Source organism: Octopus bimaculoides, chromosome 7, assembly GCF_046866305.1.
Source record: "Octopus bimaculoides isolate indiv1 chromosome 7, ASM4686630v1, whole genome shotgun sequence".
NCBI lineage: Eukaryota > Metazoa > Mollusca > Cephalopoda > Octopoda > Octopodidae > Octopus > Octopus bimaculoides.
The window spans coordinates 15,668,149-15,689,867 of NC_142934.1; the positions used below are offsets into that span (position 1 = coordinate 15,668,149).

At 37.5% G+C, this 21,719-nt stretch overlaps 1 protein-coding gene and 1 long non-coding RNA gene across 19 annotated transcripts in view; one reads left to right on the plus strand and one right to left on the minus strand.

Annotated features, from left to right (window-relative positions):
• The first annotated feature begins 1,411 nt into the window (after positions 1–1,411).
• LOC106873376 (putative phosphorylase b kinase regulatory subunit alpha) overlaps positions 1,412–21,719 on the plus strand; it is a 103,319-nt gene continuing 83,011 nt past the window's right edge. For all 18 annotated transcript variants that reach the window (XM_014920708.3, XM_089354861.1, XM_089354864.1 and 15 more), the window contains exons 1-12: positions 1,412–2,773; positions 10,038–10,193; positions 11,474–11,690; positions 13,076–13,158; positions 14,703–14,783; positions 15,514–15,612; positions 16,204–16,245; positions 16,603–16,707; positions 17,597–17,650; positions 17,866–17,988; positions 19,373–19,468; positions 21,159–21,266. In XM_014920708.3, the coding sequence (XP_014776194.2) occupies positions 2,696–2,773; positions 10,038–10,193; positions 11,474–11,690; positions 13,076–13,158; positions 14,703–14,783; positions 15,514–15,612; positions 16,204–16,245; positions 16,603–16,707; positions 17,597–17,650; positions 17,866–17,988; positions 19,373–19,468; positions 21,159–21,266 (1,242 nt within the window). In that variant the 5' untranslated portion in view covers positions 1,412–2,695. The remainder of the gene's footprint in view (positions 2,774–10,037; positions 10,194–11,473; positions 11,691–13,075; positions 13,159–14,702; positions 14,784–15,513; positions 15,613–16,203; positions 16,246–16,602; positions 16,708–17,596; positions 17,651–17,865; positions 17,989–19,372; positions 19,469–21,158; positions 21,267–21,719) is intronic.
• Positions 6,921–9,201, minus strand: LOC149134586 (uncharacterized). Its single transcript, XR_016242451.1, has 2 exons — positions 8,433–9,201; positions 6,921–7,222 (listed from the first exon to the last, which is right to left on the minus strand). It is a non-coding gene; the product is annotated as an uncharacterized LOC149134586 (long non-coding RNA).

The following is a 21,719-nucleotide window of genomic DNA, read 5'->3' on the forward strand; positions in this document are numbered from 1 at the left end:
GTCACATTCTGTGTCACACTGAGAACTACATTAAGGGTACATGTGTCTGTGGAGTGCTCAGCCACATGCACGTTAATTTCTCAAGCAGGCTGATACATTGATCGGATCAACTGGAACCCTCATTGTCGTCACCACCGGAGTGCCAGTATACATATGTGTACATACATATATATAAGTGCAGCCATGGCTATGTGGTTAAGAAATTCACTTCACAACTACAAGGTTTGGGGTTCAGTCTCACTGTGCAGAACCTCAGGCAAGTGTCTTCTAAAGCACTCAGCTGACCAATGCTTTGCTGGTGACTTTAGACAGAAACAATGAGGAAGCCCATTCTGTGTGTGTGGACGTCGAAAGTTACCTTTTTTCCGGACCGACAGGTAAGACTACCATAATTCTCTCTTCGCTTCCGTCTTCTTCTTCCCTTTACATCATATTGGTGTTGGTTTGTTTATGTCCTTGTGATTTTGCAGCTCAGTAAAGAAACCATTAGAATAAGCACCAGAGTAAATCCTTCAGGGAAGTGCTGCAGCATGGCCACAGTTCAATGACTGAAACAAAAGTAAAAAATGACCAAAAAAAAAAAAGAAAAGAAAAAGAGTCGCTGGTCCTTGCTTTAGAAAATCCATACTAATGTTTGACTTGATAAGACACTTAAAGGAAACACATTATTCATAATTGTATTCTAAAACGTTAGGAAGGGCATCCAGCCGCAGAGACCATGCCCGAACAGAGAATGGAGCTTGGCACAGTCCTCTGGCTTACCAACTCCTGTCAAACCATTCAATCCATACCAGCATGGAAAATGGACGTTACATGATGATGACGACGACGATGTAGTCTAATTGATTGAATAACTGAAATGTGTTATTCTGTGAAGAAGTGAGACCAGGATGATCAGCATCAACAGGGTCAGTAATGAAATAAAAGACAGACGCTGGAACTGGATGATGACGATGATAATGATGATGATGGTGGTGGTTTTGGGGGGGGGGGGGGGGTTATGCTTAATAAAACAATATATGCAATAATTTTATATATTTAACATATTTTTTTATTCTCAGACAATTTTAAAAAAACAACTTTTTATATGAAATGCGCAAGTAAATTTTTATATTTATTTCTTCAGTACATCATGAAATTAAAAAAAAAAGTCTACATCCCGAACCACTATGATATGGGTATGATTTCGAAAGGGATCTAACTGCTATCTTTAGCAGGCCTGGTCGAGCGACCACGTAGAGGCGCATTTGTGGGTTTCGAAATGCTACAGGTATTATTACATAATGGTGCCACCAAGTTGTCCCAGCAGAGAATTGTTATCATGGCAGTATTGGTGAAGAGTAGTTAAATGGTGTCAGAGTCAGCTTGCTGCTGAAGAATTTCATATCGCCGTCGTCATCGTCGTCGCTGTATCATTACCATCGTTATTAGCATCATCATCATCTTCAGCAGTAATTGTTCCACCACAAAGTTGGATAATTATGCAGGTGTTGTTTAGTCCTATATTAAACCTGATAAAGCAGACTCAGAACGAAAGGTTTATCCAGCCGTGACCATCTCGTCTTTTGTATGTGTCTGCGTGTATGTATAAATATAGGACTACATCGATTATCCCAATGTTCCCTTTTCTTCAGATAATAATGTGTAATTTGACTGTTATTTCTAGTAATTCAATAATCGCGTAGAAATGGAGAATAGCTCTTTGTGGGAGTTTGTACAGTTTTAGAAAAGTACGTGTGTGCATGTGTGTGTGTGTATTTGATTAGAAATATATCAAATTACTATACCATATGAGCTGGTTTTGTTTCGTTGTTTTTTTTACTGCATTATTCATGTATGTATATGTTTATAAACACACACGCATGTATGTGTGCGTTCATTTCCAAATGCGCTCCTGGTAGAGATCGTCCTTATAAATTATAGATTTCATAAACAGGAGAACCTCGTCTGGTCCCACAAGATAAATCTCAAGAGAAGTTTTAACTTATCTGACAGTTATACCTCAACCAAAACCCCAATTTCTTCCCCCACTACGAAGCCCAAAGTGGCAAATTTATGTACAAGGCCAGCAATTTTGAGGAGATACAATCGAGCCCTGCATTCGTCTGGCGCTTTATATTATCGACTCTGAAAGAATAAAAGTCTGAGTTGTCCTCTCAACGGGATTTGAACTCAGCACGTAAAGAGCCGGAACAAATAGCACGAGGCACTTTTTCCTCGATGCTCTAACGATTCTGCTAACTTGCCAATATTTACGTTAAGATGTTTACATAACCCTGCACCCTCTCCACTCGAATTACAATTAACGAAGGACCGTAAATTAGTAAAAAGGAAGGGAGGGACGTTGGCATTGTTTTTGTCGAATATAATAGAATAGCTGGAGTGGAGTGAAACAGGTAAGAGAATGAGTCAAGGCTAAACGTGTAGAACAGAGCTGAATAGAAGACAGATAGCTTATAGGTTAGCAATTATTGGTCTGTCACGTGTGAGGAACGGGCAGAGACAGAGCAAGGGAATGTGTGTATGATGGAGAGACGTTAACAGCAAGCATTGTATATACACATAACTAAACACGCACATACACACGAAAAGTAATCAAAGCAAGCGAACCCAAACTCTCGGCATTTTCCACCGACCTTGACAGTCGCCTCTTTTAGTTGAATGTCCTTGACAAAACAAAACTGAACCAGCCATTATGAGAATTCGCAGTAATTCCGGAGTCCGTTTGGACTATTATTCGAGGTTGGTTAGCAAAACCATCCTCTCAAATCAGGTAAGGAAAATATATTTTTCATTCGAGCTATTCCCTTTGGGATGAGGTTCTTTAAAGGATGGAGGGACATTCTTATCTTACCCGTTTCAATCTCGTCTCATTTTAGTAAAACAGGTGCTTGATTTTCTTTTAAGTTCTCTCTGTGTTTACTACACACACACACACATAAATAGATATATAGATAGAAGCATGGAACTCAAATCGCGAGATAAACATTCAGTTTCATTAAACTATATACATATATGTATTTATTCTAAGCATGTCTACGTCCACTACTTTTTCCTGTTTTTCCGTATGTTCCTCTCGTCCCCCTGTGTCACATTTTTACCCTATATATACACACACACACACACACACACACACACACACACACACACACACACACACACATATATATATATATATATATATATATATATATATATATATATATATACACACACACACACACCCACACACTTTCGCGTCAGTCTATCGTGTATTGTATGTAATATCAACGAACGTTGTCTCGAAGTATTTATTTCACATATTCAGTATCTGTTGTCTTTTAGAAATTACCATTTAGAGTATCGACATATAAACATTCATACATCCACGATTTATGTGTATGTCACCCTTTCGTGTACGAAATATATAAACTTAGAACAAAAAAAAAAAATTAATATGCATTTAAAAAGCTTCCTACAACGTTGTGATATAGTTAGTACACATGTACCCTTGTAATTGTTTATATTTACATCAACTCACTGTTAAATGCTTAAAGCACTAGGAAATTACCGAATTGGGATAGTGTTTGTTAGATCATATTACATTAATGTTTTTAGTACTTTGAGTTCAAATGCAGCTGGGGTTGACTTTACTTTCACCAGCTCTTGTGTCAATATGCAGTTGATAATAGCATACCTCTGTCATTCAATAATTGGCATTGTGTCAAAGAAAGGATAGTTTCTTTTATTATATTCATTAGGTAACCACAAGGATTCATTATTTTGCAGAAGAAAACTATTACACAACAGCTAAATTATTAATTTCTTCAATTGTTTCCCCCACCCCCTTGACTATCTTTTAATATATTTCTACTTAGTAAGTCGTTACGTTGAGACAAATGCTTGCACGATTCAGATTAACCTACTTCGATTAACTTAATTAGTATTAGACTTACAAAAAGCATGAACTAACATCAACGAAAAAAGCCTTTACATAGTCATTGACATGCTTGAAATTGTAGCTAAATCTCACTCAAATTGCACCCAACTCATCTTTAAAAAAAACGAGACATGTTGAATAATATAGTTCTTGATGCATCATACCAGAAAAAAATCGAGATGGTCATGCCTGGAATGTCTTTAATTATAAGATCTAATTGATTAGAACCAGGTCTAGAGCCAGATATTAGCTCTACGAGGGTTTGATAATTTTTAGGGGAACTCATATTTTAATAATTGTGATGTTTTAATATAGATATAGTGTAAATAAATATAGATATTTATTTATACTCTGTCGGTAGAGGGAACTGCACTTTTCAGGTGTGTCTAACCGATTTCTGAGTACCTACTTCTTGTCTGCAGCTGTGATCAGAACCGATTTGGAGCTAAATCACGACTAAAATTAAAATTTCTTTTCATAACAATAATGATTTCTCATTTGAAGTAAGGCCATCAATTTAAGGTATTGATTTATCAGTGCTTATTGACCCCGGGTCAATAAGAACTAATAATGCTGGGTGCTGTTCGATATTGCCGTCCACTAAAGACTTCTAATAATAAATATTTCTTAGTAGATTATTTTTTGTATTATTAATATTACTATTATATTATTATTATTATTGGTATTCAACAATAATCATTAAGGTACTAAGGTACTTACCATTTTTGGCTAATTGCTAGTGAAAAGAAAAAAAACAACTTATTTTCGACTAGAAACGTTATTGCTAGATGTCTGAAATTTTAATTATTCATTGATGTATCAATATTGTTTAGTCTATCGATAATAGATAATTACAGAAACAGGAATTAGTGACACCGAACTACAAATGAATAATTTTGGCTAAAAGAAATATAATGGTGGTTGCTTAACCCTCCTAAACCCGCTGGCAGTTCTTATCAGTCGCTACAGGTACAGCATAATTCAGAAACTTATCTTCTTCATTAGAAGACACTGCCTTACAACACCCCTCCTCTCTCTTGCTCAGTCAATCATCGATAAGAAAAGGTAATTTATATTAACATTTATCAAAATGCTGCAGGATGCAACTCGTGTCAAATTTTTCTCAAATCATTCCTCACTCACAGCGGAGGACTTCTCGAGGGAGCTTCTACATGGTCATTCTATATGCTAGAATCGACATCCAAATCTCCCCCCAGTCCTTACTTTACCATTCCGGCAAAAAGTCAACTGCATTGGATAATATCAACACAGATAAATAAAATGGGGATGATTACAGTTGGAACTCTTCGATCATGGGTCGTCTGATCGATCAAGGTTTGATCTGAGGCGAAACAACAACGGCCCTCTGTGGCTGATAGGTTGAATATGAGGTCGCAGGACGGAAGTTAAATCCAGGCTGAAGACCTTGTCCAAGTGCTCCGCTAACGGCACCTGACTGGCACATTCGAAGGTGTAGTCCTAGATATACTATATCTAAAAAGAACAAAAGACGAGGTTGTCACGGTTAATACCTCCCTTGTTCACCAGTCTGCTCGACTAGGCCAGCATGAGTTGTTTTTTTTGGGGGTTTTTTTACTAAAGGTACATCAGAGTGTACTTCCATCCGACTTTGTTTCTCTTAACTTTCTTTAAAAGCCATATTTTGTTATGAAATTTTCCAGAAATACATCTTAGATATTGTAGATTACGGATATATCAGGAAAAGTTATATGTATATATATTTGGAGGAGGAGTTTCGGATAACTTGGGTACACTTCTGTAGTTATGCCCGTGTTTCCGGGTTGATAAAATAAAATACTTGTGAGGTATCAGAGTAGATTTATATTCCTACACTGCATCATAGATATGAATGGAATTTAAGTATAAAAATTAAATTACATTGAAAACGTTGAGTCCGAAATATCCAGAAATAAAATTTCTATTTTCGAAGTTGTTATATAGCCCTTGCTCAGTCTTGCTCAAGCAGACCGATTATCTGAGTTGCTCAAACCTTATCAATTTTGTTTTGTTATATATTAAAGACTACATTAGTCAATGAATCGTTATTTCAAAACAGTAGGGGAAGATTTGGCTGTTATTTCTAGCACAGCGAGCGATTACGTCGAGACTCACTCTGGCTCACTTCGAAGTAATCTCATGTTTGCCGTTTCCTCTGATCTTAGTATAGAAATTTTTTTTAAAATAGTATAGAAATTTTTAAAGAAATTAATTAAAGTTACAAATAAAAATAGAAAACAGGTGAATAAATTAATCTTCTAACTTTTTTTTAAAATTTCGTTTGTATCTTGTTAGTTGCATTCTCTAATTGTCAGATCTTTAATAAAGAAGGGATCGTATTCAGTCTTTGATTTCAGGGAATCACAAATGATATTAGTCTTGAGATTGGGTAATAACCTTATTTTAAACGCCTGGAATACAATTGTTCTTAGTAACTATTGGTGATTTTTTTTTATTAATCTTATACAACGCAATTCTGTATGATTATCAACAATCACAACACGGGGAGCTTCTCTACCTGTTAGAATTTGCTGCTAAATATTTCTCGGCTCATAGTTTACCGTCCTGGTAAAAGGAAGATCACATTGGATAATGTAGTCCTAGATACTCAAACGAGATGTGATGGTCTCTGTTTGAAGGCCTTTGATCAGAGGTCTGCTCGAATAAGGTTGGCTTGGTGCCAAACCAACGATGGATGCTCCTAACACGTAAACACATCATCTTTAGCAAAGTTACATTGTCGTTGGTGGTGGTGGTTGTAAGTAGGAACAACGGCCGTTGTTAATTAGTTATTCCTGCTTTATGTAACCAAATCCCCGATTAACGAAGTTCATACGTGATTCACTCAAAAATATACTCGCTTTATATTTCTATCAGTCCTTTGAAGAAAATTATAGGTAATTTAACAAAAACAAATATACACATTTTCTAATATTTTATGCAACAGGTCGAAAAATTCAAACAATAAAAAGTAAACGTGGTATTATCGGTAATGTTGGATTTTTATTTTTATGAAAAGGATTCAAAGGTTGGCTGCTTTTACTATATTTGTGAATTTTCTGATTCTTCCGTACAAGAATTCAGTACTACCATTTCATGCTTCATTCAATTTTTGGATCGTTTTCAGAAAGTCAGTCTTATGCTTTAAGCACTAATTATTTCACTAAAACCACTTGAGGAGAAATCTCTTATTCTCTATCTGAACTTGATACTTTGGGTTCTGTCAACTCCTTAATCCTTTCATTACCGTATTTCTGTTGAGATGCTCTGTGTTTCTTTCAATTGCTTTAAATATAACAAAGAATTTAGTAAAATAACTGAGTTATCATTCAGCTAGTGTTAGGAACATAAATTGTAACTAAGGTTTAGTGGAAGATTTTAATTCAAAATTTATGTAAACAAGACATTTGTACTCAGAGCCAGAGCCTGTTTAAGCCAGGTTGGTAACGAAAGGGTTTAAGTCTTCATAGGAGAGGGGCTTGTTGTTGCCATCAACGTCTTCAATTCCCACTTCTTCCTACTTCTCATGCCACTTGCACAAGGCTTTTTTTTCTATTTACATAATGGTGTAATTTTTCCCATTTCTTTGGTGTGTAACAGGAATATTTGGCAACTGCAAGCACATAGGAATCAAAATCAGATTGCTAAGTTTCAACAATCAGGATTTAGTCTGATCTCTTGCAGAAATCATATCATTGTATTAGCACAAATGTGACGAATATGATAAAATGGAATGTTTATTCGGCTGTGTGGCAAGAAGTTTGCTTCCTAACCATGTGGTCCAGGGTTCAGTCCCATTGTGTGGTACCTTGGGCAAGTGTCTTCTATTATAGCCTCAGGCTGACCAAAGCCTTGTGGGTGGATTTGGTTGACAGAAACTGAAAGAAGTCCATCATATATATGTGCGTGTGTGCATGAAGGCGCGTGGATTCGTGGTTAGGGCATTTGACTCACGATTGTAAGGTCGTGAGTTCAATTCCCAGCGATGCATTGTGTCCTTGAGCAAGACACTTTATTTCACATTGCTCCAGTCCAGTCAGCTGGCAAAAATGAGTAGTACCTGTATTTCAAAGGGCCAGCCTTGTCTCACATTGTGTCACGCTGAATATCCCCGAGAACTACGTTAGGGGTACACATGTCTGTGGATTGCTCAGTCACTTGCACGTTAATTTCACGAGCAAGCTGTTCCATTGATCGTATCAGCTGGGACCTGCATCGTCGTAACCAACGGAGTGCTCCTACAATATGTGTGTGCGCCTGTCCCACTACTGCTTGATAACCAATATTGGTATGTTTACATTCCCATTACCTAGCAGTTCCGCAAAAGATATCGATAGAATAAGTACAAAGCTTAATTAAAAGAAAATAATAAATACTGGGGTTGATTCATTTGACTAAAAATCCTCCAAAGCAGTGCTCTAACATGGTCGCAGTCTAATGATCGAAACCAGTAAAAGCTTAAAAATAAAGCTGAGAATGAGCTTTGCATTCTTACCTCAAAATCATTTTCAGTGATTTCTTTTTCCATGATAATTTGGATTAGATGTTTCTGCAATATGACGCAATGCCACAGTTTTTTTTCAATCAGTTCCTATTACCGTCCTGTCGTTTAAATTTAATCAACTTAGAAAACATTATTTGACCTCTAAGATTCATTCACTGCTTTTCCCCTTCCTCAGTTTTGTAAACTGTCATGATTTTTTCTGAAGCTTTCATTTTGTATTCTTTCTCTTTTTCCTTTTTAACCACAAATTCATATATTTGGGTATGAATTGTTGGAGCCAGTCCATTTACAGTGTAACAATATCTCTGCAGCTATACACTGATGTGGTATTTTTTTTTTCAGCTTGACTGCAACAACTAGAATAACATCCAAATGTATGCTTCTATTTTTTTCTATGTTTACTCACCACATTTTTTCTTTTACTGTAAAAGCATGTAGCTCTGTGGTAAGTATGCTGGGCTCACAATCATAAGGTTATGGGCTTGAGTCTTGAACTAGCTTGGTGGGTACTTTGTATTTTATACTTGTTTCAGTCATTTGACTTTGGCCTAGTCAAATGTTTCAACCCCAGTACTTATTTTTGTCTTTTCTAAAGTCTGATACTTACTTTATCAGTCTCTTTTACTGAACTGCTAAGTTATGGGGGACGTAAACAACACACCAACACCAGTTGTCAAGTGGTTGTGTGGGGACAAACTCATATGTAGTCTGATCAATAAGTATCTGAACTGTTGCTATAGTAACGAAGCTAAATAACAGAGAGTGAAGCTTCTTGGCACAAATTGACCTTGAACTCTGCTAAGCACTGCAGTAAACAGTGGAAGTGAGCTAGAATGTTAAAACTTAGTGCACATGCACAGCAGAGCTCAAGGTCAATCTGTGTCAAACAGCTTCACTCTGCATGCTTTAGCTTCGTTACTATGGTAGCAGTCCGGATATTTATTGATCAGACCATATATATATGTGTGTGTGTGTGGTAAGCAGAGTTAGCAGTTGGAATAACCAACTAAGGGAAAAGAATATCCGTTCTTACTACTGGTATCTTTTACCTATGTTAACCCTGGGCATGGGTATGCAAGCACACTATGCTCATAGGGTACAGGTAATAACAGAATAAACAAGAGTTTATCAGGAATCAGATTTAAATAAGCAGAAAATGGAGAAAACTTTTGATCTACAAACAAACAAATTGACCAGCATCAGTTAATTGTCCCCCTATCACCACTTGATGTTGGTGTATTTACGTCCCTGTAACTTAGTGGTCCGGCAAAAGAGACCGATAAAATAAGTGCTAGGCCTAAGAAATAAGTCCTGGGGTCAATTTGTTTGACTAAAACCCTTCAAGGCAGTGCTCCAGTATGGTCCCAGACAAATGACTGAAACAAGTAGAGGAATAAAGTTAATTCATAGAGCAATGTGGACCTTATTTAGTGCAATGTAGGATGTCACCCTTTTCAACCCTTTCAGTTAATAGACAACCCACTGAACCTCACAAACACAGGCATTTCGTTTTATTTGTCTTTCTCCATGTTTTATTTCTTTGAAATTTGTTTTATGTTTTACAAAATCTAACATATTATTCTTGTAAACTTTCAGAATGTAGCAAGTGGACTGATAACTACCACTAAAGACCGACATGCTTGGGTGCGTGACAATGTCTACAGTGTCATGGCAGTATGGGGATTGGCTCTGGCCTATCGGAAAACGGCAGATTTTGACGAAGATCGATCGAAAGCATACGAGTTAGAGCAAGTAGGTGACTTTGAATTTTTTAGTAATAGTAGTAGTTTTTAAACCTTGTACTTATTCTATCAGGCTCTTTTGCCAAACTACTAAGTTATGGGGATATAGACAAACCAACACTGGTTGTCAAGCAGTGGTGGGGGACAAACACAGGCCCAAAAACAAACATAAATATATATGCATATGACAGGCTTCTTACAGTTTCCATCTACCAAATCCACTTGTAAGACTTTGGTCAGCCTGACGCTATAATAGAAGACATTTGCCCAAGGTGTCACGCTGTGGGGCTGAACCTGGAACCATGAGGCTGGGAAGCAAACTTCAAATCACATGGTAGTAGTGGTGGTGGTGGTGGTGGGGTTTGAATATTTGGAATAAATAAGAAATTGATCTGTAGCTTAGTTACAAAATTAATCTCAACACTTCTAAAACAAACTTTGTTTTACATTCATCGTAAGTTGAATTTAACGTTAGCGTCTTATGAAGCTAAATTTATAAGTTCTAAAATTGCAGAAAAATCTGTGACTGGGCAGTTTAGCTTAATGGTAAAGCACTTGACGAGTAATCACAGGGATGTGAGTTTGAGTCTCATGACTGGCCAGTAACGTATTTTTCTGCAATGTATGGATAATTTATCCTGATCCGGCTATTTGTTACCATTATCATGCATTTGAGAATTTAAAAAATTTATTTCTCTACCTTTCATTACATCTCAACACTTCTAAAGCAAACTTTGTTTGTTTACTTTCATCGTAAGTTGAATTTAATAATTTATTGTTTAGCCCAGGCTAACCCCATCTAGCAGAACTATGTTCAAAGGTACTCCAACTGCAGCCATTCCTCCTTTTACTCAGGCATAATGCACAATATGCAATATGTCCTTTTCTAAGACAGCAGGGTATAATCTGAGAGAGAGATGGAGAAAGAGAGAGAAATTGGTTACTATTTCTAGCAGGTCAACCATATAGACGTTCTTTCATTGCCTCAATCTCGTATCAGTGAAGGTGCATTCCCAATGTAGCATTGTTTATGCTAATTTGTTGTCCTGCTTATGCTAATGTGCAATTTCTGTGTGTTTGTGTGGATATAGGGTTTCTGTGGACACCAGCTTTATCAGTTTGAGTTGAGGTTAAAAACTAAAGCAATGAATGAATTGTAGGTATGAGTTGGATGTGGCAGTTAATGTGCTAAAGAAAAGAACCCAAATATTTATGGATTAATTCTATGTAAAAATCTTACATTTTTCTTTATCCTTGTTTTTAATATTGCTACTCTCATTAAATTCACAGTCTGTTGTGAAGCTGATGCGGGGAATTTTACGAGCCATGACAATGCAAGTGCATAAACTGGAGAAGTTCAAAGTGACACAAAGCGCAGTGGATTCACTTCATGCAAAATATGACTCTGAGACATGTCAACCTGTTGAAGGCGATCTTGAGTGGGGTCATTTGCAAATAGATGCCACATCACTGTATGTACTTATGTTGTCTGAAATGACAGCCTCAGGTATGTGTTGCTTGTTAATTTATTTTTCACTATAAGTAGGACGGAGGATGTTCAGGCTAAATTTGATGATTTTTGGTCTCCTTGTTTAAGGAACAGTTTAATGTATTATTGGTGAATAGTTAATAGCATTGGAGAGTATAAAGGTTGAAGTTGTAATTGGGAAAAAAATTAGCTGACATAGAATGCTAGAAGCCTTCTGAATATTGGAAAAGAGTTACGTGTACCATGATGATTTAAGCCAGGTGTCAAAATGCCAACATCATGATTGCTGCTGAATGCTCTATGAACCCTATAAAGGCTGTAAGGTGTTACATGGATATTATGGAAACCAAATTCCCCCAAAACGAGGATGGTCTTTGGATGTGTTTCCAGTGAGGGTAATATCATGCCTCCCCACATCAATGAACAGGGTCTTAAGATCGATTCTGATCATTATGTGAAACTGCTGGAGACTGGTCAAAACCTGGCTGGAGAGGGTTGCTGCTAGAAGGCCGTATGTGTGGCAGCAAGATTCAGCTCCTTGCCATACCTCCAGAAAGAATCAGAAATGGTTGTTGGAGAATTTTTATGACTACACCAGCCCTAATTTTTGGCCTCCTAATTCCTCTGATTGTAATACCATAGATTGCTATATTTGGGGTGCAATTGAAAAAGATACCAACTGCTCTGCCTGCAACACTAAAGCCAAGCTGGTGATTGTGTTCAAGGAGGTATTTGAAGATCTTCCCCAGGACACAATGAGGAACACATGTGCCAGGTTCCAGAGTTGTCTATAAATCATGATGGAAGCTGAGGCTGTTATTTCCCAGTATTAATCTAGTTGATACCATATATCTATCCATCCATCTATCTGACTTTTCATCCATCCATGTATCTGTCCATCCATCTGTCCATCTGTCCGTCCATCCATCTATCCATTCATTCATCCATCCATTTATATATATTGTGGGTAAGTTGTTGGATTGCAAATGTGGATTATCATTGTGGAGTAGATGGTAGGTGTCTGTCCATCCAGCCAGCCAGACAGCCACCTGTCTGTCTATCCATCCATTTATCTATCCATCCATTTATCTGTCCATCCATCCATCCACCTGTCCAATCACCTGCCATGACCATCTTGTTTTTTTCTTTAGGCATAGTATATTTAAGAATACACCATCCTTTGTGTCCCTCCTTTTTCCCCCTTAAGACTGTAGAGTATGATTTGAGAGGGAGATGTTGCTGCTATTTTTATTTCCAACAGATTGTGCCACAGTGTAGAGTCTCTCTCTTTCTCTCTTTCACATTGGCTCAAAGTGATTCTGTTAAATGTTATTGTCTCATATTTATTCAGTACATTATTTTTATATATTTTTTATAGTGTTATTTTATTATTATTTCATTAGGTTTAAAAATTATATTTTCATTGGACGAAGTTGCTTTTATACAGAATCTGGTATTTTACATTCAAGCTGCTTACCGTATCCCAGTAAGTATAAAAGGATTTTTTTTTATAAACTGAACCACTCCCTTTGTGTCTTTTTGTTTTGGGTCTTGATTGGTAAATTTTCATATTCTACAATGATTCTTATACAAGTTTACAGAAACAATACCATCACCAATAAAATATAGCACCTGTCAGTTCCTGGGGTTGATAAGACAGCAAGCTGGCAGAATTGTTAGCATGCTGGGCAAAATGCTTAGCAGTGTTTCATTTGTCTTTCCGTTCTGAGTTCAAATTCCACCAAGGTCCACTTTGTCTTTCATTCTTTTGGGGTTGATAAAATAAGCACCAGTTGAACTCTGGAGTTGATGTAATGGACTTAGCCGCTCCCCCTCTCCCAATATTTCAGGCTTTGTGCCTATAACAGAAAGGATCACTACTATTATTATTGTTATTAAGACGGCAAGCTGACAGAATCATTAGCACACTGGGTAAAATGCTTAGCAACATTTCATCCATCTTTATGTTCTGAGTTCAAATTCTGTTGAGGTTGACTATGCCTGTTATCCTGTTGGGGTCAATGAAATAAGTACCAGTTGAACTTTGGTGTTGATGTAATCTACTTACCACCTTCCCCGAAATTGCTGGCCTTGTGCCAAAATTCGGAATCAGTTAATGGGGTTGATGGTTTCAGCTAATTTGCTTCCTTCAAAATTGCTGGTCTTGTATCGTAATCAGAAACCATTTCTTATGTCTTAAAGAAATATATGATTTTTTTTATATAGGCATGGCTGTTGTGTTGAGAAGTTTGCTTTCCAACCACATGGTTCTAGGTTCAATCCCACTGCGTGGCTCCTTCGGAAAGTGTTTTGTACTGTAGCCTTGGGCTGATCAAAGCCTTGTGAGTAGATTCGGTTGACACAAACTGAAAGAAGACCATCATATATATGTGTGTGGAGGGGTGTGTGTGTCTGTGTTTGTGTTTATCCCTCACCACCTCTTGACAACTGATGTTGGTGTGCTTCTGTTCCCATAACTTAGTGATTCAGCAAAAGAGATTGATTGAATAAGTACCAGGCTTTAAAAAAATATGTTCTGGGGTCAATTCGGTCAACTAAGATTCTTCAAGGCAGTGCCTCAGCATGTCTGCAGGTTAATGGCTGAACCAAATAAAAGAGAAAAGATATTTCTTTGTATGGCCGATGCTGGTGTCACATAACTGGCACTTGTGCCAGTGGCATGTAAAGCACACCCTTTGATCGTTGGGCCTTATGGAGGCAATGACAAGTGACTGGACCTTTGGTGATGTGCCATGCTTGAGAAGACCTGTCAAGCCAGGTGAAATCATAACCATGACCAATGCCGGTGTCACATAACTGGTACCCATGCTTGTGACATGTAGAAAATACCCATTATACTCTTGGAGTGGTTGGCATTAGGAAGGGCATCTAAACCATACCAAACCATATTGGAACCTGCTGTAGCCCTCCAGTTTATCAGTTTCAGTTAAAGCATCTAACCCATGCCAGCATGGAAAGCAGATGCTAAATGATGATGTTTGCTTAAAAGTTGAATGCTTTCTCTTTCAGGACTATGGTATTTGGGAACGAGGTGACAAAACCAACCATGGATTGCCAGAACTCAATTCAAGTTCTATTGGGATGGCCAAGGTAATTGTTAATTTATGTTATAATCATAACAACAACAATCACTAAAAGCAACAACAGCAACATTCTCATCATCGTCATCATCATCATCAGTATTATGAATTTAATCATCATCATCACCATTGATATTACTATTACTAATATGATTATAATTGTGATCATCATCATCATCATCATCATCATCTCTGCTGTTATCACAACTTAGATTACTATACCCTCCCTCCATTTTCATTGCTTTTGTAATCATCCTCATCATCCTCCTCCTCCCCACCAACATCATCACCATTATCACTATCGTCATTCTCCATCACTACTACCACCACTACTAGAACAACCATCACCACAACCATCATCATCCTCGCCTCTCACCACCACCATCATCACCATCACCACTATCACCATTAGCTCTCACTACCACCATCGCATCACCACCATCATCACTGCTACCACAGTTATCATCATCACTTCCATTCCCACCACCCATTACCACACGCCTCCTCCTCCTACTCCTCCTCCTCCTCCTCCTCCTCATCATCATCATCATTGCCTCTAACATTAGCTTATTATGATGATTATGATAATGATGATCATCAGTACCTCCACCACAATTATATTCTCTTGCATTACCAACACCAAAACAAAATAAACAAATAAAAAAATTAAACGCTTTTCATTTAAGTAGTAGTAGTAGTAGTAGTAGTAGTAGTAATGAAATTTTACTTGTTATTTGTAGGCTGCTTTAGAAGCTATTGATGGCCTTGACCTTTTTGGGTCACGTGGCGGTCCCAACTCAGTGATTCATGTTTTGCCTGATGAAGCTCAACAATGTCAGGTAAGTTTTACTATTATTATTCATCATCATCATCGTTTAACGTCCGCTTTCCATGCTGGCATGGGTTGGACGATTTGACTGAGGACTGGTGAAACCAGATGACTACACCAGGCTCCAATCTGATCTGGCAGAGTTTCTACAGCTGGATGTCCTTCCTAATGCCAACTGCGCCAAGAGTGTAGTGGGTGCTTTTACGTGCCACTGGCACAAAGGCCAGTCAGGCGGTACTGGCAACGGCCACGCTCAAAATGGTGTTTTTTACGTGCCACCTGCACAGGAGCCAGTCCAGCGCCACTGGCAACGACCTTGCTTGAATGTTGAATAAAACCATAATGAACTGATCTTCAAAACACTTAGTGGTATTGAGTTCAAATCTCACCAAGTTTGACCTTGTCTTTCATCCTTTTGGAGTCGATGAAACAAATACCAGCTGAGTACTGAGGTCAGTGTAATCAACTAGGCTCCTCCCACCAAATTTCAGGTTTTGTGCCTACAGTAGAAAGTATTGTTGTTATTATTATTATTAAGGTGGGAGAGCTGGCAGAATCGTTATCTGAAATAACACCTTTTAATCATTTCCTCTAATTTCAGGCTATATTCCATTCGATGTTACCTCGGGAATCTAATTCAAAGGTAACATATTTTGTTTTGTCTATTCTGTTTTCAAGTTATTTGATTTTAACCTGCATATGATTATAATGTGTTTAGATATATACATGTGTGTGTGTGGCAAAAATGAATTGTACCTGTAATTCAAAGGGCCAGCTTTGTCACATTCTTTGTCATACTGAATCTCCTGAGAATTATGTTAAGGGTATGCTTGTTTGTGGAATGATCAGCCACATTCATGCTAATGTCCTGAGTAGGTTGTTCTGTTGATCGGATCAGCTGAAACATTTGTCATCGTAACTAATGAAGAGCCACTATATTGATATATTCCTGATGTATTGTTTAACAGTTTATTCATTTTCATTCTCTGTCTCTATGCAGGAAATTGATGCTGGTTTATTAAGTGTGATTAGCTATCCTGCTTTTGCCTGTGATAAACCTGAACTCATTCTGGAAACTAAAAAACATATTCAAGAAAAATTACAAGTAAGACATATTTTCTTTTTATGATTGTCTTTTATCCTTCTATATATAAGTTTGAGTCATTGAACTATTGGCCTGCTGTAACACTGCTTTCAAAGATTTTTAATCAATCGTTTATCCCAGTACTTCATCTTTGACTTCATTTATCAAATAACTATGTCTTCCTTAGTATAAAAGCTTGTTAACACTTTAGTATTTAAACCAGCCATATCTGACCAAAATATTTAATCTGTTTTATGTTCAAACTGACCAGATCCAGGCTCTCACACCTACCCTACAATGTTATTCTACATTAAGTAATTAGACGATCAAGATCTTGAAGATATGAGATAATGCATGATTAATTCAAATCAATGTGAATCAATAAGCATGTTATGTTTTATAGAATAATCTGAACTCTAAAGGGTTAAGTCAATAACAGTATTTTTGTTTGATGCACTGATTCATATTGGCTTCAAATTTTGGCACAAGGTCAGAAGTTTTCGGGGAGGGATCAAACCAATTAAACTGACCCCAGTGCTTGACCCCAGTACTTATTTTATCGATCCGAAAGGATGAAAGGCAACGTCCACCTTGGCGGAATTTGAACTCAGAATGTAAAGACAGATGAAATGCCATCAAGCCTTTTACATCATTCACCTGTTTACTCAACACAGATCTCTTATCTCTTCCTCTCTCTATTTCTATCTCACTCTCTGACTGGATGTCCCTATCTATCTATCCACCAGTCTCTGTTCTCTCTCTCTCTCACTCTCTCCTCCTCTTTCTCTCTCTCTCTCTCCCTCTCCCCCCCTCTCTCTCTCTCTACTTCTATCTATATAGCTACTCACCCACTTTCCACCTTTACTGTTGTTCTTCACTTTATCATTTCTTTAACATTTTCCTTTACCAGGGCAGATATGGTTGTTCTCGCTTTCTCCGCGATGGTTACAAGACAGCCATTGAGGTGAGTTTTTCTTATACATCTTCTGCTGCAAAAACTAAATGTTAAAATTTAACTCTTCATTTATAAAAAACTTAACTTTTCATTTATATTTGTATTTTCTTTAAATATACTTCAGAAAGAACTGCTTTTTCATATCAGTGCTAATATTAATGTTACTCAGAGAGAAGAGGGTATTTTTGTCTATGATCCAAGTGGGTTGTTGTTATTTATTGTAGGATCCTAACAGATTATATTATGAACCTGGAGAGCTGATGAAGTTTGAACATATTGAGTGTGAGTGGCCTCTGTTCTTCACCTACTTCGTTCTGGATGGACTTTTCACTAATAACATGGAACAGGTAAGACTCTGTATGGTTTCCTCTTTCTTTGTATTCTGTTGTGTGTTGTATTTTGGGTTGTTGTTTTTTTTGTAATTAATTAAACAAGAGTCATCCTCTCTCATCAATCTTTCTTTCACCTTCTGGACACAAGATAGCTCCTTGGTACTGACCACTAAAGAGTGGAGTAATGTAGAACAGAAGATACTTTAGACTTACTGGGAACACAACCTCTGAAGTATCCAGTGTCATGATAAACTGCTATTTCTCTCTTTTTCCTACTCTCTCTCTCTCTTTCTCTCTCTCTCTCTTTCTCTCTCTCTCTCTTCTTATATTTGTGTACATGTCTGTATGTGCAACTTTATAAATCAATGGGCTCAAACAGATCATGTGGCAATGCTGCCAGTACCTCCAATGCTCCACTACATGTCTGATCTGCAATAATAAGGCATGCAAGACAAATCGTGGTCTGAAATGCCACCTCCAGCTTCATCAAGAACAGCTGCCACAAACTAATGAAATTAATCCTGTGCAAATCCAAGAGCAATGCGTCACTTGTGTTTAATATCATGTAAATCATTGGCTGACCTGGAAAGTCATATCTGTGCACATGTAAGGATGAAGGTGAATGAGAGCAATCAGGCTGAACGTGAGACGTCTGTCATCTGTTAAAATGAGGCAATCATCATATGTGTGTGTGTGTGTGTGTGTTATAAATGCAAGGCACATAATTCCAGTGCTCAGAGTTACACGTTTCCTATCATTCAGTTGGTTATCCAACCCCATTTTCTTCTGAAAAATCTGTTTGACTATATTTTGGAATATTATATGAAAATTATGAAGAAAAACACTAGTTTTTATGTTCTTTTTAAAAAACCTTGCAAGCAACACAGGCAATAATGGCTGTTGTGAGCTCAGATTTTTCATTTAATTTTTGGCTCTCATGGGACTGCTCCAAACATATTAAACTTCATACAGACAGGGTCACTCTAATGACTTTCTTCATGAAATCTCATTGTAGTTTAAGTATTATTTGAAAGTAATATTTCTAATACAGTGCAATTGTGTGCATGAATTTGTGTACCTCTGTGCGTTTTGTATACATGTGTGCATGTAAATGTACTTGCGCCCATATATGCACACTTACATATATACACACACACATATTCATACATATACATGGATACATTTACATACATACACACACACACGTGCATGCACACACACACACACACACACACACACACACAACAGATATATGAGTGTATGCATCATATTCCCTATTTTACAGGTCATTTTGTATTCAGTTCACTTTGGCAGAAGAGTAAAAGAGAATTGATCTTTGCTGATTTGAAATTTTTAATCTTTTAATAGAAGAATCTTTTGTTTATGTATTTATATTCAGACTGAAAGGTACCGGTCTCTTTTGGATGATGTCATTCACAAAAATGACGAAGGCTTAACACTGGTTCCAGAGCTTTACATGGTACCTCATGAAAAGGTAACCTAAATTTTCTGCACATCAGGTTTTTTTTTTTTCAGTTTGTTTTTCATCATGATGGGCTTTTTTCAGTTTCCTATACTCAATCCACTCACACAGCTTTGGTCAACCTGGAACTATTGTAGAGAACACTTCCCCAAGGTGCCACACAATGGTAAACTCCATCATCATGATCAAAGGCAGTACTTAACATCCATTTTTTTAACATATTGGCTTGGGTTGGATGGTTTGACAGGAGCTGGCAAGCCAGAGAGCTGCACCAGACTCCAATGATCTGTTTTGGGATGGTTTCTACAGCAGAATAATACCCTTCCTAATGTCAATTACTTTACAGAGTGTACTGTGTCCTTTCTACATGGCACAAGATTGAGTGCTTTTTACATGGTACCAGCACCCAATACACTCTGTGGAGTGATTGGCGTTAAGAAGGGTATCCAGCCATAGAAAGCAAGCCAAAATACTATGGGATCTTGTGCAGACCCTAGCCTCACCAGTTCCTGCCAAGCCATGCCAGCCTGGAAAACAGACATTAAATGATGATGATGATGATGAGAAATTCTGTTGTGGTAGGCAGGTCAATACATACACACAGATGCAGACATGGCTGTGGAGTGGAGGAGTTCATTTTGCAATCACATGGCTTCAGGCTCTGTTATGCTTTCATGCTGAACTGCAAACAAATGGCACCACGTGTTTGCAGCCCATTTGTTTGCTTACAAGCAGCAAACACGCGAATATCAGGAGTGACACAAACACCAACACAGACACACACACACACACATGATGAGCTTCTTTCAGTTTCTATCTTCCAAGTTCCCTGACAAGGCTTTAGTTGGCCTGGGGTTTTCATGGAAGACGCTTACCCAAGGTGAAACACAGTGGGACTGAACCCAAAACCTTCTGGTTTCAAGGCAGACTTTTGAACCACACAGCCATATTCAAGTGAATTCTCAATTCTTTTATAAAGCCAACAGATAACCTAACCTGATGTGTACAGTTATGTCATCAACCAATTGACCAAACACTTAAACCTGATTTCACATTCCACTCTTCCTCGATCAACCATTTTACAGTTTCTTCTCTCTTAATTGACAACTGTACTAATCCTTTTTGTTATTGGGACAAGGTCTGAGATTTTAAAGGATGGGGCAAGTCAATTAGATCAACCCCAGCACTTGATTTGTACTTATTTTATCAATTTCCAAAAGGATGAAAGGCAAAGTTGACCATAGCAGAATTTGAACTCAGAACATGAAGACAGATGGCATTTCCACTAAGCATTTTGTGTGGCATGCTAAAGCTTCTACCAGCTAGCTGCCTTTAGCCCTTCAGCATTCAGATTATTCTGTCAAATGTTATGGCTATTCGTTCACATTGTTATGAATTAATTACGGATTATCTGTAGCTTTGAGGTTTTCATAATGTAATAGCTTATTTTTAGGATATTGTAGGGTAGGTGTGAGAGGCTGGATTTGGCTAGTTTGAATATAAAACACGTAGAATATTTTGGCCAGATATGGCCAGTTTGAATACTAAAGGGTTAAAGAATTATTAATCCATTCTATTATAAGCACAAGGCCTGAAATTTTGGAAAGGTGCGTGGTGGGATAACAACTATAAAATCTACAAGCTGTATATAAATTCTTAAACAAACACTGATATGTATACATCTTCTTCTTTTCCTTCTTAGGTTGATGCGGAATTTAAGAATCCTAAATCTCAAAAAAGAAAAGCTATTGGAAGATTACCACATTTGTGGTCTCAGTCGCTGTATGTCGTAGGGAGACTCATCTATGAGGTTAGTCATCTAAAATGGTCTGATCTTCTTTGTTCATTTGATATATCATATCATCATCATCATTTAACCGTTTTTCTATGCTTGCATGGGTCAAACAGAATTTGTTGAGGCGGATTTTCTATGACCACATGCCCTTCAATAAAAACTTCACTTGTGTAATGAGGGTGCTCACTTATGACTATCACATGATATCAAAACAAGGGTACACACACATACACACACACACACACACACACACACACACACATGACAGGTTTCATTCAGTTTCCTCCTATGAAATCCACTCACAGTGCTTTGGTTGGCTTGGGGCTATAGTAGAAAACACTCAAGGCACTACTGCACAATAGGCCTGAACGTGAGACTTCGTGGTTGGTTATATAGTGATGTATATGTGTGTGCTCGGTTGAATTAGTACTGGATTATTAATTCACAGAGCAACATGACATGAAATAT